Source organism: Lepidothrix coronata, unplaced genomic scaffold (assembly GCF_001604755.1).
Source record: "Lepidothrix coronata isolate B3197 unplaced genomic scaffold, Lepidothrix_coronata-1.0 Scaffold247, whole genome shotgun sequence".
NCBI lineage: Eukaryota > Metazoa > Chordata > Aves > Passeriformes > Pipridae > Lepidothrix > Lepidothrix coronata.
The window spans coordinates 434,259-450,099 of record NW_016690427.1 but is presented as its reverse complement, the minus strand read 5'-3'; the positions used below and the strand labels follow the sequence as shown (position 1 = coordinate 450,099).

The window sequence follows — 15,841 nt, the reverse complement described above, 5'->3', positions numbered from 1 at the left end:
GTGTTTGTGTAAGGTGTGCAGTTATTTTTACTTTGTCTTATGATAAGAATAGTTGAGACACTATTTTGGGTAATCAAGATACCTGTAACTCTTTAATACCAATTTTCTTCAGGGAAATGTAGGATATAGGTAGTAAGCTAATTTGATGTGTACAGTGAAGAAACTGTTTTTAAAAACAAATCTAAATAGACTTTTTTAGAAAAAAAACAAATGCCTGGCATTGCAGATACATGTAGGTAACATATTTGGGCTTACTGTAAGGTCCTGCACTTTACCTTAGGATTCTCGGGGAAAGAGGTTTATACAGTTGTATGTAATGTGGGGTGTTGCAGTCTACCTTCAGCTAACCTTACTTAAAATAACGTGTGTGCTGATCCACTGCAGTGTTCCTTTGAGTAACTCAGAAATCTAAACACAGTATTGTAGTTCCTCTAGGTAATAAAGCCCTGTAATCATCACCTAATTAAAGATACTAAACATAAAATTGAGATACTGAATTTTATATATAATAGGCATATATATGCTGCATATCATATGCATCTGTGGATAATATAAATATAAACATTTATGTTTGCAGTAACTTTGAGGATGTAGCAGACAGGTCTGTGCCTTGCCTGACTGACTGATCAGGTGGCTGAGAGTTGCTGGTAGTTTTGTTTTGCCCACTGGAAACTGCATCAGAGTACGAAGTCTTTACTAATTAAGTCTTATGTCCTCCTGTCTTTCAGTATGTTCAAACTCAAAATCCATACAATTCTTTAGGAGGTATCTGCATGACTTTAGGCAGGGGGATGCAAATGGGGTCCTCCTGGGTTTGTTGGCAAACTGGGAGCAGTGTAGCTAATATGGCTTGGAGCCTGAATGAGTGTCCCTGCTTTGGAGCTGGGTGATGCTGCTTAGTTCCACGTGTGCTCCTGCACAGGGTAAGGAAGGTGTACCCCTGCCTGCTTGTCTCCAGACCCAGCCATCTTCAGTGGAAAGTGTTGATGTCCTCAGGAGCAGGCTGGAAGTGGGATTTGTGTTCAAAATCTCTGATAAATTGGCAGGTTCTGGAGTGAGCCCTCTCTGGGGAAAAAGCACATTTTTAGAATGGGTTGATTCTAGTTTTGATCACACATTAATAATAGTTAATAATGGCTTGAGCATCCTGATGGTGCTCTGGATGACTTGGCATGCTTCCCAGCCAATGTAGGTTACCTTTTGTACTCTTCAAATATAACTTGAATTTCAGCATCTGAAAAATGCTGGGAAAAACAAGGAAACCAGTTCTCTTTGCAGAGCTGAAAAACTGGCTGAAGTGAGTTGAGCAAAGAATACTGTTAACTGGGGGCTTCCAGCCTGGGCTGGTCAGCTGGAGAGAGCTTGCCTAGATCTGGGAAGTGTTGGGGCTTGGGGAGCAGAGCCTGGGCTTGAGCTCTCTGTAGGTGCTGGCCCTGTGGTATAAGAGGGCACCAGGTGGAGCAGCTTTACAAGATGAGAGCTCCCGCGGGGAGGTGCGGCAGGGCACAGGGGGACCAGCAGAGGTGGGAGGGTGATGGTAAAGGCAGAAGTCCTGACTCGTGCAGTTGGATTTATCACTGGGGCCTAGCTAAGATCTTAGGAGGGGCACTGTGGTGTATCTGGCTGTCCTTGTTACTGCTACAAACAGCTGAGCACATGACTACAATCTCTTCCACTGCAATTAAGAGTAGCAAAGGGAAGGACACTTTGTAACTGAAGTGCAGAGCATCCTTTTTGTCGGCAAAAGGCCTGCAGATCTGTCACTGTTTAAATAATAACCAGGTTTTTAAAGAAACATTTGTTTAGGAAAGCCTTGAGAAGACTGTCCAAAAATACAAAGATTAAAGGTTTAATGAGATTTGCTTTCTTGAGTGTTTCCGGAATGCTGTGTTAAGCAAAATCACATCTCTAAAGCAGGGAGGTTAAACCAAGTGCTTATACAGATTTTCCTGGAGTTGGTGATATCCAGTGAAATTATCAGCCATCATTCATAGTGAATGTATTCTTATTGCTGTCACTGTGAGTTTTAATTGGAGAAGCCTCAGTTTCTCTAACAGGGCTAGAGAGAAACTTCTAGCTCTTTCCTTTGTGCTGTCAGAGGAAAGAGGGACGTATCTCTTGGGAGTCAGCAGGATTCACTTGTGTACTGTGGGTACGTATTGTCTTAGTGGAGTGACACAGATTTCTTTCCGCAGGGGTTGTCAGCAGAACGGTGGGAGAGAGCAGTGGTCTGAGGTTTAGTGATGGCCAAGTAAACTACCCTGTTGGATGCAATGGTGTACATGGAGTTGAAAAGCTTATGACACGTAGAAGGGATTTTCAGTCTTTATTAAGAGGAGGGTAAAGAGCTGGAAAGGCAAGTATAGGAGCACTCAGTGTGTGTCCATAGCAATGCTGATATGTTGCTCCTTACAGGAGGAAAAAATAATTAAACTGTATAAATTTGCAGCTTAAATTTGGTAAAATAACTCAAGTAACTGCATCTTTACATGTTAACATTGCTCTTCTGTGTTCTCCACATCACTAAAATCAGCTCAATAAATGTAACTGCTATTTCCATACTTTTCTGAAGAGAATCATTACAAATAAACTAATATCAAAATAATTTGCTTTATTGCTGGTGATTTTCTATTACAATGTAGACTAAGTTCTATTTGCATGTTAGTATTTAAAGGGAATCAAAAGAAAAGACATACTAAAAAGAAATAAGCAAAACCAAACCCTTAAAATTACTACCGACAATGTATACTCACTTTCAGAAATCCTAGTATTTTAAAACTGACTTCCTGAACATTGTAATTCTAAACCAGAGTATTTTATTTCCACTTCTCATCAAAATACTGATTTGTTTTCAGATTAGAGTAAAACCACACAGCAGAAAGAAAAGTTTAAAACTGTGCATGTGACTTATTTTACAATTAATGTTCCTACGTTTATTGACTAGATGTTTATTTACTAGAGTCATAGGTATGAGGTATGCATTTGTTCAGATCAGGTTTCTTGGGACACAGCCCACGGTTTTCTCACTTTCAAATTTCAGTGACCTGTTTTCTGGAAGGTCTTAAGTCACTTATCAGAGAATAATTCTTTGAAATCTTCTGCCACTGTTATAAATTTTGAAATTAACATAGGTGAAATGATGAAATATAAAAACTCCTGTTATTCTGTCCTATTTAGGGAAATGGATAATGAACTGATAGCTAAATGCCTTCATGTCTAGGTCCAAGAGTCTTCACTGATGCTGACAGTTTAAGAGAGCTGGTTTTAAAGTTTTAGGAAAACCTGGAAAACCCTGACAAAAACGACGTAGGCGTGACTAGTTAGCTGTTATATCAGAATTGTATTTTTCTTAATTTAGCTTGGCCTTAGGTGACTGCCATAACTGTTTTTCCCCAGACAAATTCTTCATGTGTTTTTGTTGCAAACTTCACTGTGAGCCTTTTGATTTTCAAACATCTGCTTTTGGCAGCTGTGCACTTTGCCTGCTCTATGTGTCAGTGCTTTCAGAGAGATGGCTAGGAATAGTTTTGTATTCTGATACATTCTAATGAAACTCTGAGCTGCTCTTAGAAATAGTAGCATTGTTAGATACATTGTTCTGACTGATTTGAAATGCTGGTTTTCGTGGTTTTCTTGACATACTTTTTCTTGATATTTCTCACATAATTGGCTTCTCCAAACCTTTGAGTTAATTTGTTTAATGCCTGATGAAATCTTGGTGAATGAATGTTAGCAAGATTCTTGATTTCTGTCCCCTACACCACCCACCACTTCAGCTCTCTTACCATGCAGTGTGAGCCTCACATTTATAAGCCAGATTGACCTTGAATTTACTTTTTTGCCTTAAATCTTCCCAGTTACTTTGTGAAGAGATAAAAAATTGAATATATTTTCTCTTCCTATTTGCACCACAGGGTATTACTCAAAATCACTGCTTTCCTAATCTTTATACCTAAGATTCTTAGTACGGGTGACTCTTAAAGCCTGCTGTGTATGGCAGTCATTTTTACCGTGTTGTTAAGATTGGCCCTGTTTCTGCTGGCACTTATTTTTGGAGTAGTTGCATTACTTGTGATATTTTAAGCAGTTTAAAGCCTTTGAGAAAATAATCAGTCTTAAGTAAGATGTATGAGTTACCTTCATTATAATGCAATTTCATTCAAAGTGAAACAGCAGTAATTTATCCTTTCATAGTGACAGTGAATAAAGGATATAGACTGAGAGTGAAATATTAATGTACTAAAATTAGGATTTTGAAACATCTAGTAATTTTTATTCCTTTCTTGTATAAAAGATGGTGTCAAATACTAGTGTTGAAAGTAATTTTTTCCAAGATTATATTTAAAAGATATATTTTGGGATTTCTGTGTTTTGTTTTTTTTGTTTGGTTGGCTTTTTGGCTTTTGGGGTTTTTTTTGTAATTGATATACCTGAGTCTTTCTGTCCCACAGTGACATAAGAACCAACTGGAATCTTTCTGATGTTTGGATTGGGACCTTACTATTCCCACCCTGCATCTGAAGGCTTCTGGGAAAATCTGATGCCATTTTCAGAGTGAATGTGGAACATATGGAAATTGGAAAGCCCTTTGCAGTTTTCTAGGAGAGCTCTTCAGTGTCATGGTGGTGGTGGAGAGAAAGTGGGGAAGTTGAGTACTACTGGTTTGGGTTTGACCTGTAGTGTTCCTCTTGTTATCTGAAGGCATTCAGTGTGTCTTCCTTTTGATATGAAGTGACAATAAAACAATGCTGTATTTGATTGACAAAAAAGTTCTTTGTAGCATTGCATCCAAATAAAAGCTTCTGCTTTAGCAACCAGTCACTCAGTCTATATATTGTGCTTCAGATAAATGCACAGTGTTATGAGATGGATTTACTCATTCCAGTAATTTTACTTTAATTAGATACTATTGGAGGATCTTCAGAAGTGACTTTTTTCCCCTGTAGCTCAGTGTCTTTAGTATCTTAGTAATTATTTATAGGCTATACTGCAGAATTGTTTGTGGCAACAATTTAGTAATTCAGTGTTTTGAGGAAATCAGCAAAGGTCAAAATAAATAGTTACCAGCAACACCACTTCAAAAGTTCCTCTTCAGCCTTTGTTTTGCCAAGTTTTACCCTTTGCTCTGCAGCTAGCCCTTCCTCTGAGGTGCATCTGGATTTTCTCTGAGTTGGGCTGGGGAAGAATTAAACTCTGAGTCACTGTAGGTCAAAGCCCTGCATTTTCAGATGCTGAAGGAAGCTCTAGTGAGGGGTTCGCTAGAAAATGCCCCAAAGGGCTGCTGTTTTCATTTCCTGAGTGAGCAGCGGTTCTGTTCTGACTGCTCTGACCCCACAACTCTGGTCAAGAAATAGCAGCAATTAATGATTAATGAATTGGCAGAATTAATGAAGTGGCAGGTAACCTTCACTTTCCCAAACCAACTGTTTCCCTGACTGCTCAAGTAGCACCTCTTGCTCTTCCTCCAAAACCCCAGGCCTGTCCAGGCACTGGCAGTGAGACTGGGGATTAAGGACACTTGGTGTAGGGAGTGACCTGAAGAGAAAGTGAGGAAAGAGCAGAGCCAGCAGTGTGATGCCTTAGTGTGAGACATTTGGGAGCTGTTGTAGATTCCTGGGTATAAATTCTTTGAGACTGTTTTCTGCACACTGGCAGATGCTAGAGATCTTTTGCTTTGGTGTAGATTAGAAATGTGGTGTCCCTGCTCCTCTGTCCTGCCACCGTAGGGATTAGTGAAGGTGAGCAGTGGGTGGCCTGGAGGGTTTACACTGATACTTGTTACTTGTACTGCTTCAGTGCCTATCACTAAAGTAGTTGATTGTTTCTATATCTATTTTTCTACAGTTTCTGTGCCATTATTAGTTTATCAAGATGTTTTAAAATAAGCTTTTATTTCTATTTATTTTTGTAATGGGAAGTCGGAGCTGATCCTGGATCCTGTGGTATTTCTGTACTGCAGAGATGAGCTCTGTGAGTATACATCAGGAATTTCTCTGAGTCTGTCTTTGTGGATGAGCAGCATACTTGCATGTTACTTCTATAATGTTGTATTGCTGTTGATGCTTGTGTAACTTCTGACAGCCTTGGGGGTTCTGGAGAGATAAATAATCTCAGTGTCCCTTTGTGCATATTGTATATTTTTCCTTTGTTTGGTGCAACAGGTTTAGTGGAAAAAAGGAATTAAAAAAGGACAACTTTTGCATCCTCTCCTTTTTGTCCTAACAGGTGGCGACAGACAAGGTTGCAGGAAAGCTGAGCTCTACTCTCTCATGGGTGAAGAACACTGTGTCACACACCGTCAGTCAAATGGCCAGTCAGGTGGCAAGTCCATCTGCCTCCTTACACACAACATCCCCCTCCACCACTCTGTCCACACCCGCCCTGTCGCCATCCTCACCAACACAGCTGAGCCCAGACGACTTAGAACTACTCGCAAAACTTGAGGAACAGAACAGGTGAACGGAAAACTTTCTGCTCTTCGAAATACAACAGTGAGACTGAAATTGTTTTATTGCAATTGCAGCATAGAGGCTGTTAAAGGGGGGTAGGTAAAACGTTATGGCACAACACTTCAGTTCCAAGGCCCTAAGGTTTAAGAACTTATATTCTTGTGCTATGTTTTTACAAGTTCTGTTTTTGTGGAACTCTAAAAGGTGTTTTTCTCTCCTGATTTTACAGGAGCATTTGTAGCTGCTTCTAATAGTAAGAAATTATGCTGAATCTGTGATTTTCAGTATCCAATTTAAAATAGAGTATCTCAGGGATGAGACTTGTGTATAACCTTACCTTCTAAGGTCAAAACTATACTTCCTATTAGCTTCTTGAAATCTTAAGTATTTCTAAATTCCATTTTCTCTATTTTTTCCATTTTTACCCAGTTCTTGCTTTTAACTACATAACTTTCTCTGTATAGAGATAGAACAGTGTTCAGCCACATTTCTGCTGTTAACACTACTGGTAGTAATTCCTAATTAGTCCTTTCTTCTTGCCTTTTTTTTTGTATAGTAGTAACCGTTTCCTTGGCAGCCTTTCCATGAGTGCATATTTTTTTGCACTGCGTGCAATTCAAGGTGCAACTTTTAGGTGTATCAGTTGCTCTTCATGTGCACAGTGATTGCAAGTTTGCAGTGTCACTAAAAAATGGAACTGGACTGTATAATTTCTTAATGCTGAATTTCCAGAACCCGTACGCACTTGCACTTTTGAGGCAGGACTTCTAAGTCATCTGTCCTCTTGCAAAATTTGATTGTGTTTGATAAATATGTTTCAGTAGTCTTTGAGAGGTTGACTGCAAAGAACTTGAGCTCCAAATAGATTTTTAGACTTGGCAGGTATCTGCAGGGCTTTCATACCTGCTGGAGATGACTATCCCTGTGCTGTAGTGCAGTGCAGGGATTGCTAATTTAACTCAAACTAGTTCCAGCTTCTGTGAGTGTGACTGGACTTTGCGCTGAGGCAGTTGAGGTGCTCTATTTTTGGTTGGGTGGTTTTTGTTTGTTGGTGTGTGTTGTTTGCTCTGCTGATTCACTTATGAGAGCAGTAACTTCCAGTGGAGGAAAAGAGTAACTGAGGGAGGAGGGGCTAATGCCTTTGGGTCACCTGGCAAGTCTTCTCTCATGTTTATATTCTGCAGCCTAATAGCAGTACAGTTTGCAGGGAATTTGATATATCTGTCTAGTTCTTGACTGAGAATAGAAGGAAGCTTCTAGAAGCACATCATCCTCTCTTCCTTGTGGTTTATGAGATTATCTCTCTTTGAAGATGAACTATATGTAATTTTTGCTGTGCAAATGAAAAATTATCAAGAGAAGCAAAAAAATAGTTAAATAGTGCTTTTAAGAAAGCTAATTTGCATTTAATCTGAGGCTTTCTACTCTGTTCATGGCAAAGTGACTTTTATTTGTAAAGCAAACTGTTCTTTGGACTGCTTATCTATGTTGGAGCATAATGTCTTTACATGTAGAGTCATCTCATTAAGCCCTGCAGTTAGACTAGCTGGCTTGTTGAAAGAAGAATATGAGCTTGGGCTTTCTTTTTCAACTCAGCTTTCTTCATTTAGTAAATAAATTAGCAAATCTTGTCAGGTTTTATTTAATTTTAGGCAGACCTGTTGTTCAGTCCCACACTAGTCTTGTGTATGAATTGTGATGAGAAGCTACCCTATCAGGTGTACCTTTCCTCGTGACATAGTGCCCTTTAATACTGAAATTTGATGCTCTCATGCTGGGTTCACTGTAGTTTCAGAACAGTTTGCATCTGCAGTTTTGCACAGTGGCACTTTGTTGACAAGAAATTGTACTCTGTTCAGAGGGAACCATTCTTGTTTCTGCTTGCTGGAAGAACTGCTGATGATGCATGTTTTTAAAGATTTCCTTTTCATTGTTGGCTTTTATGTCAGTAAGGAGAATATGAATTAGTTAAACAGCTAGAAAAGGGAACAACTCAAATTGTATCAAGCTATGTCTTGTAGCATTCTGTAATCTAATTATTCTGAAAGTCCCCTCAGAATAACGAGGTAGCTCAGTCCAGAGTCCTGGTGCAACTGTTTGGCATTAGTAAATCATTTATAAAGTTTTAAATGAAAGAAAGCAGTGACTAAACATCACAGAACTTGCTACTTACTGTAAAAAGAACTTCCCATTTTCAAATCTAAGAACAATGAGTTTATCCAGGTAAGGTCAAATTGCAGAAACTTAGCGTAACTTCTATAGAAAGCTGTGAAAACTGGAAGTGACTAGTTAGAACCTTGTTTTTGTCATCTTAATGTTTATTCTGTGCTTGTTTTTGCTCTGTGATTACTTTGAATTTGATGTTTAGGCATTATTGTGGATTGAGAGGAGTTCCAGACTACCTTTTCACTATGAGTCAATATAAGCCATACTTCTAAACATTTAAAATGGATTTTTAAAATATTTTCTTTAAAACTAGATTTTTTGCATTCCATTAATATGGTCTAAATGAAAATTTGTCTTAAAAAAGCTTTGTTGTGTTTTTTTTTTCCAGAAGCATTACCATTTAACCCTTTTCCAAACAAAATACTGCTGTAGACTGTACTTGTTGTTGTGAATTAAATTACTTTTCCCAAGCCTTTCATAAACACCATTAGGTGAAAGCTGGGAAAGCTAGTATAAATATCTCTATTGTAGCAGAGAGCTTAAAAATTGTAGGTATGCTGAGGTTTGTGTACCATCTCAGGTACAATATACCTCAGCTTATAATTTATTAAATATCTAGACCATAACCTAGACTGAAATGCTGGGCAGGGACAGCTTTTGTGCAGGTGCATTGAGAAATTATTCAACCACGTGGCTCTCATATACTCATGTTGGAATTCTTGGAAGTTAAAGCACAAATGAAACTCTTGGTATAGCAAAACACTTTCAAGTTAGTCTGAATTCTTGCTCTTACCTAACACATGGTCTAAAAAATTTCCCCCTGTTTATGGGGCTCAGTGTGAGTTGAGGGATAAACAAAGCATGCCTTTTTGCCCAGAATCCCAGCTCTTTGCCAAGCTGAGGGCCATAGCAACCAGCTAACAGGGAAGTCTCTTCAGGAACTTGTCTGGCCCTTGGCACATCTTTATGTGTGCTCTGCTGCCTGATAACCCCAGAAGTTCTCACGTTTGAACTCTGCGCATTAATTAAACATTCATTAGCTGTACTAATCACTCCTGTCGCCTGGTCCCCAGTCTTTAGGTCAGGGATTTCTCCCTTGCATTTATAAAACAGCATGTCGATTTGTGAACAGTTGTCAGCAAATGCCAGGTGTTTTAAAATTCCATCAGGTTTTAATTATTTTGTCTGGTTTTACACTGTCAATTTTAAAAAAGTGTAATCAGGTAGAATTTTAGGAGGCTAATTATTTGTCTTTTTAATTACTGTATTTTTTTAAGTACTCAGACATTTGAGACTATCATTGGGGATATTTAACTTCCTTAGGTTCTCTGTCAGTCTGATATATGACAGTTGTGGGTGACATCTTTATCCATTTCTTAAAATGCTGCAGTGTGAACTGTTCTGTCTGCAGCATTACTTGAGATCTCAAGAGAAAACACTAACATTGAACAATTCTTTTCAAATGTAGTACAAATTGATGTTCCATTGAACCTCTGGGTGCATTCTTTGTCAAGAGATTGGAAGAACTGACTTACAAACAATTAACAGTGTGATCCTTTGATTAGAAGAACTTGAATTTGGGTTTTGTGTGCTTTCTTTGCAGACTCTTGGAAACCGATAGCAAATCCTTACGATCAGTAAATGGGTCAAGAAGAAACAGCGGATCGTCTCTTGTGTCTAGTTCATCGGCTTCCAGCAATCTCAGCCACCTTGAAGAAGACTCATGGATCCTGTGGGGGAGGATTGTGAATGAATGGGAAGATGTACGGAAAAAGAAAGAAAAGCAAGTTAAGGTAGTAGCTGGACACTGGGTTTTTTGGATATATTTGTATTGTGATATAAGTGAGACTGTGTTCCATCTTCCTGTTGGGCTTACTTTTTTAAAATAAATATGTAATAGAAGCTTACAGTTGAATCTGTTCCATCCCTAGGCCTTAGTCCTTCCTATGTAACTGTTGCCCAGCAAATGTCTCCTGCTGAAAACTAGATCCATTTACTGTATTTTATATACTAAAGCTTTCAGTCTACCTCTAATGAGAGATTTCCATGAGTACAGGGATAATTAGCTTCATGTTTCCAAAAATGGAATTACTGAAAATCAACTTAAGGGCATCTGATAGCTGGATGCTGTGATTATTTTCCCCACTGAGCAGCTCTCTTTTTAAAGCATTCTTAACAGAAGAGCTGATAATTCTACTGTATGAGGCTCCCATGAGTTTGGGTTTTTTTGCATGCCAAGTATGTTGACCCCAGGGCAAACTTTGAGCAGTGTGTCCAGTCTGGGTTAGTTGTGGGCATGCACAGAAGTAGAGTTCAATTACATTTTAAATTCAAGCTAAAAAGCATCTAGTGCACTTGAATGTATCCATGTTTCAGTGGCAGCAAGTACAGCAGTGTGGGATTTCTTTGTTTGTAGGCAAGTCTGTTCTGCTTTGGTTCTTTATTGGGCTGTAGTCTGTAGTTTTATGTGCAGAATACAAATGTCGGGGTCTTTTGAACAGTTTGAAATGTGTGTCTATGAATAGGTTGTGGGAAGGCAGAACAGTGGGCTAAAGTAAAGTGTCTTTTATGTGAAGCAGTTGTGAAGAGAGAACATGACTTGAGAGGAAACAAGGGAAGAAAATGAACTCAAGACTTCCTGCTTGCATAGGGAAAGCAGTTTCTGGAAAGGTGTTCCAAAAAGGCCATGAAAAGAAGGCCACATGAACCTGGCAAGAGAAAGGAGAAGTGAGATGGTAATAAGTAGATCTGGATAGTTTGAACCCTATCAACTGTCACAAGTATCACTTGTTTTTACAGCTGGCCAAGTACAATTTGGGGAGCATTTGACTAACTTTCAGGGAATATTTAATTATATTGCTAACTAGTATTATATTGAAAACTAGCCAAGTTTTCCTTTGCTGGTTAAATAATTCTCAGTATTTTTTTGTCCAAAGTCAGCCTAAACTCTGTCAGTCTGCATTTACGATGGAATATCAGAACATCCATTCCTATTTCCTGATTGTGCCGGTAGGTACATAGGTAGCAACATGGGTGTCTTTTTGTCCTGGCTGTAAAAGATGCTCTTAGGTTATTAAGAATCTGGTAAGTTTTTTAGGTTTTAAGCATAGGCATCTATACCTTCTTCCATAGGTGATGTGTTCCACCCTTATGTCTCTCAATCCACTTCAGAACTCAGTTCCCATTTATGAGGGATTCTGAAGGATGACTTAAGTCCTGCTATTTGATTCACATAATACTGTGTAGAGTAGCATCATTTTAGTGCTGCCTAGTAGGGGTGTTTTCTGCTGCTCCTTTTAGGAAAGCTGGAGGGGTTAACCCTATTATTCTGTCAAGCAGGTACATGGTAAGTCAAAGCACTAGCAATTAGTTTCTTGCTTTATTAGTAGCCTTTGAGGCTTTAGATGACTGATGTACGGTCTGATAGTGTGTTGTTGACAAAGGATAGCTAGAGACAGGTGTGCAAAGCTGATTTGTTAGGATTCTTCGCTTGGAGCTGGGAATCTTTAAGGGAATAACACAGCATGTCTTAGTGGCGTTACTGTGATGGTTCTGAGGAAGGAGGGATGGAGAGCTTAGGGATATTAGAAAATTGATTACTCTGGCTTCAGAATAAATAATAGTGGAAGGAATTATCCTTTAGGAGACAAAATGTTTGATAACAGTTCTTAAGGTACAAAAAATGATTAAAGGAAACATCTTGAAGAGACAGTCTTCTGGGTCAGACTGATTCTAGTTGCAGGAAGGACCACTAAGACAGTCTGTAAAATTCCTGAATAATACTTCTTTCTCAGTTTTCAGATTAAGCAGCAAGACTACTTGTCCTTGTGATTTCTTAAAACACAAGTAACAGGTTTTTAGTTCTACTGATCTGGGCATGTTTAAATCATATAATATCTAGCTGATTTTTTTTTTTTGAAGATAAAGTAAATTAGTTAATTTAATAGATGTAAACTTAATGTTTTCTTGGTCCGGTGTCTGAAACTGCATTTAGATACTTTCTTAGAAGGCAACTTGAAAATACTGGCACACCAGAGAAATTAGACACAACTTGTCAAGTTTGTTAAATGACCTCTGATATTTTTATTGTACATATTTTTTCGTTGCAGTTGGCTGTGCTACAGTTAGTTTCAGTTTTTGTCATTTACCTATCTTGGAAATAATTTTTAGTTGGTGATTTCTTAAATCTCACTTAGTACAAATTTTACCAAAAGGTGTTATGTTTAGTCATCTTTTGTGAAATTTAGAAATAATTGTATTAAATTCTGGTTAATGAAAGTTCTTGTATAAAATTATTTGAATATTCAGTTTTTCAAGTAGCTTACCATGGATAGGGTACTACTTTCATTAGCTAATTTAGCCACTGAAAATCATTCAGAGACTGCTTACTTTTGTTAACTTAATAATCTATCACACTAAAATTAAAGTTTACATGTTATAAACTATATGATTAGTTTTTGCTATGATGTAAATTTTTTCTGAAGTTACAAAGAAGTTAATTTGAAGTGTTTTGTTCTTTAGGCTTAAGTTTACATTTTTAGGAGATATAAATTAATTTGTCTTTTTGTGCTTTAGGAGCTGGTTCGAAAAGGGATACCTCATCACTTCAGAGCAATTGTTTGGCAACTTTTATGCAGTGCTCAAAGCATGCCAATTAAGGATCAGTATTCAGAGCTTTTGAAAATGACGTCTCCTTGTGAAAAATTAATAAGAAGGGACATTGCTAGGACATACCCTGAACATGATTTTTTCAAAGAAAAAGATAGCCTTGGGCAGGAGGTCTTGTTCAATGTAATGAAGGTGAGTCAGTATTTCAGTCCTTGAAAATATATTAGCAACAAGATGCACAAACGTTTGGATTGCCTTGTGTAGAGTGAACTTGCACCGGTTTCATGGGTTTGGTTTTTTCCAACTTACTCTTTTTTAAACCATTGACATTGGAATGGTTTAACAAATCACATTCCAGTTTCAAAGAGAGCTTCCAATGGTATTCCTATAAGCTTTTTAAATCTCTTACAAAGTAAAACCATTAAGTAGTCATTAAAACAAAGTCACATGAGAACTGCTGATAGTATAGTGGAATGAAGTGTGCCATGAAATAAAGTAAACAACATTCACCAAGACAAGAACATCGACAATCAGAACTAGTATTCAGTTTTCAAGTATTTCTGAACCTGCAAGTGGTAGCAGCAAATGGCAGGTACAAGCTAATGGTCAGTTGTTCCACTGCCCAAAAACAAAATAAGAAATGCCAACATAAAATTGTTTGCATTATTTTGTCTTCACTGTACTAGAGCTTAAATTTTGAAAGACAGACCTTTCCATACACCATAGTTTCAACAGAAAAGTTAGCAGGTTTCCAGATCTTAGTAACTTCCATAACTCTAAAATGAAGATGCTACATGCATGAAAATCAACACATTTCATCCTCCCATAGACAAAACTGCAACACATATTTTTTTCTGAATCTTATAGAAGTAGTAACCTTGTGTGGTTTGTATGCCAGCTGGCTCTGATATCTTGGCAAATTCCTGTAGTTGAAAACTGCTTGTATTTTTGGTAGGTTTGCCTTACTCTCAGCTTTGTAAGTGATCAGAGAGCAGACTCCATACCCTTTGTAGCAGCAACTAGAACATCTGACTAAAACTTCTAAATAGAATGTCTGCCCTTGCTGGATTTTGGAATGGAAGAGTGAGTTATTAGCAAGATAGCAGGATGAACTATGATTACTTTTTATTGGTGATGAGGTTTTAATTGTTGAGAGTCTTAACTTTATTTCCCAGGCTTATTCTTTGGTGGATCGTGAGGTTGGATACTGTCAAGGAAGCGCTTTTATAGTTGGATTACTGCTTATGCAGGTAAGCATAATATTAAATATGTGAACCTTCAAAATCCCTGCTAGAATGCATAATATATTGTGGTGACTTGTTGGGAATTTTTACAATAGTGTTCTTCATCATTTTGATAAAATGGAGTTGTCAAGGGCAGCTGTTTACTCTGCAAATGAAATGAGATTTACCTTCTGTTGCTCTATTTGCCAAGATACTATATTGGAGTGAGAGAATACATTTATTTCTCAGAGCTAAGGTAGCACTGCAGGCTTGCAAGTTATTTTGATGAGTGTTGTTTCAACTATTAATGAACTTCTCATTTCAGTTCTATTACATTGAATCTCCTCAGAGTTGAAATGAACTTCACACTTGATTTGGTTGTTTTAAAGCTGTGTTTGTATTATTGGTTTTTGTTCTATGACAAAGTAGAATATACAATAAAAAACTACTTGTAGACCTCCATTTCAGTTTAGAAATAATTTGATAGAATTTAGTATATGCAGAAGTTCACAAAACAAAAACCTTGAAACAAACAAACAAACCAACCACAAAAAACCTTCATTGCATACACACACCCAACCCCAACCCCCAGTGCCCTCCCAGGCACTTACTTTGATATATCATTCCATTTGTCCAGAGTTTTTACTGTGCTTTTTTATTTTTAATATAGATGCCAGAAGAAGAGGCGTTCTGTGTGTTTGTTAAATTAATGCAAGATTACAGACTACGAGAACTCTTTAAACCAAGCATGGCTGAACTGGGCCTTTGTATGTACCAGTTTGAATGCATGATACAGGTACATACAAAATCTATCAAACTTTCTCTTCAGTAACTATTAATAAGGAACTTGGGAATTACAGTTCAAGAGCAGGCATATCTGTTGGCTAATGGGCTGCACTCTTGACAGTAGCTAGTTTCAGAACTTCAGAAGTAAATGCATGTGGCTCTGTGGGATACTTTTTTTTAACCTTTGGCAGACTGACTGGCTTTAAACACTGAAGCATGAGGATTTGTATCACTGCAGGTTTAGGCATATGAAAGTCTAATTTTGTTTGAATTGAAGACTCTGGAAGTCAAAGTCTTCATAGTCAATTTTTAGCTATTTTACAAGATGGAAACTGGAAGATATCCTCATGTGGAATTGAAATTGTTTTCAGATTATAACTCAGGGTGCTGTCTTCCTGGTCAGGTTGATGGAGAAAAATAGGTTTGTGTTTTGTGATCCAGTTTATAACATGATGATCGGGGTGGGATATCCTTAGATATTTCCAGCTCTTTTTGTTCCATTTTAGGTGTTACTTAGGGATTTATAAGCTTGTGACTTCCTATTAGGATCAGGAAGTGTTTTTGTAATCTGTGCTTTGCAGGGTGGAAGTGCTGTAGAACATTCTATAT

General features: G+C 37.8%; 1 protein-coding gene and 1 long non-coding RNA gene across 13 annotated transcripts in view; one reads left to right on the top strand and one right to left on the bottom strand.

The window, feature by feature from the left end:
* Nucleotides 1–15,841, top strand: part of EVI5 (ecotropic viral integration site 5) — a 76,744-nt gene that overhangs the window by 9,736 nt on the left and 51,167 nt on the right. For 4 of the 10 annotated variants that reach the window (XM_017834972.1, XM_017834971.1, XM_017834975.1 and 1 more), the window contains exons 1-6: nt 5,865–5,970; nt 6,226–6,455; nt 10,219–10,408; nt 13,191–13,415; nt 14,399–14,473; nt 15,117–15,242. In XM_017834972.1, the coding sequence (XP_017690461.1) occupies nt 5,962–5,970; nt 6,226–6,455; nt 10,219–10,408; nt 13,191–13,415; nt 14,399–14,473; nt 15,117–15,242 (855 nt within the window). In that variant the 5' untranslated portion in view covers nt 5,865–5,961. Of the gene's footprint in view, nt 1–5,008; nt 5,971–6,225; nt 6,456–8,561; nt 8,673–10,218; nt 10,409–11,551; nt 11,625–13,190; nt 13,416–14,398; nt 14,474–15,116; nt 15,243–15,841 lie in introns of those variants that run through there. The other 6 variants (XM_017834970.1, XM_017834976.1, XM_017834969.1 and 3 more) reach the window with 4 other exon arrangements.
* LOC108507243 overlaps nt 5,940–15,841 on the bottom strand; it is a 65,584-nt gene continuing 55,682 nt past the window's right edge. For 2 of the 3 annotated variants that reach the window (XR_001878048.1, XR_001878050.1), the window contains one exon: nt 8,658–10,345. This is a non-coding gene — a long non-coding RNA (uncharacterized LOC108507243). Of the gene's footprint in view, nt 6,093–8,657; nt 10,346–15,841 lie in introns of those variants that run through there. The other variant, XR_001878052.1, reaches the window with a different exon arrangement.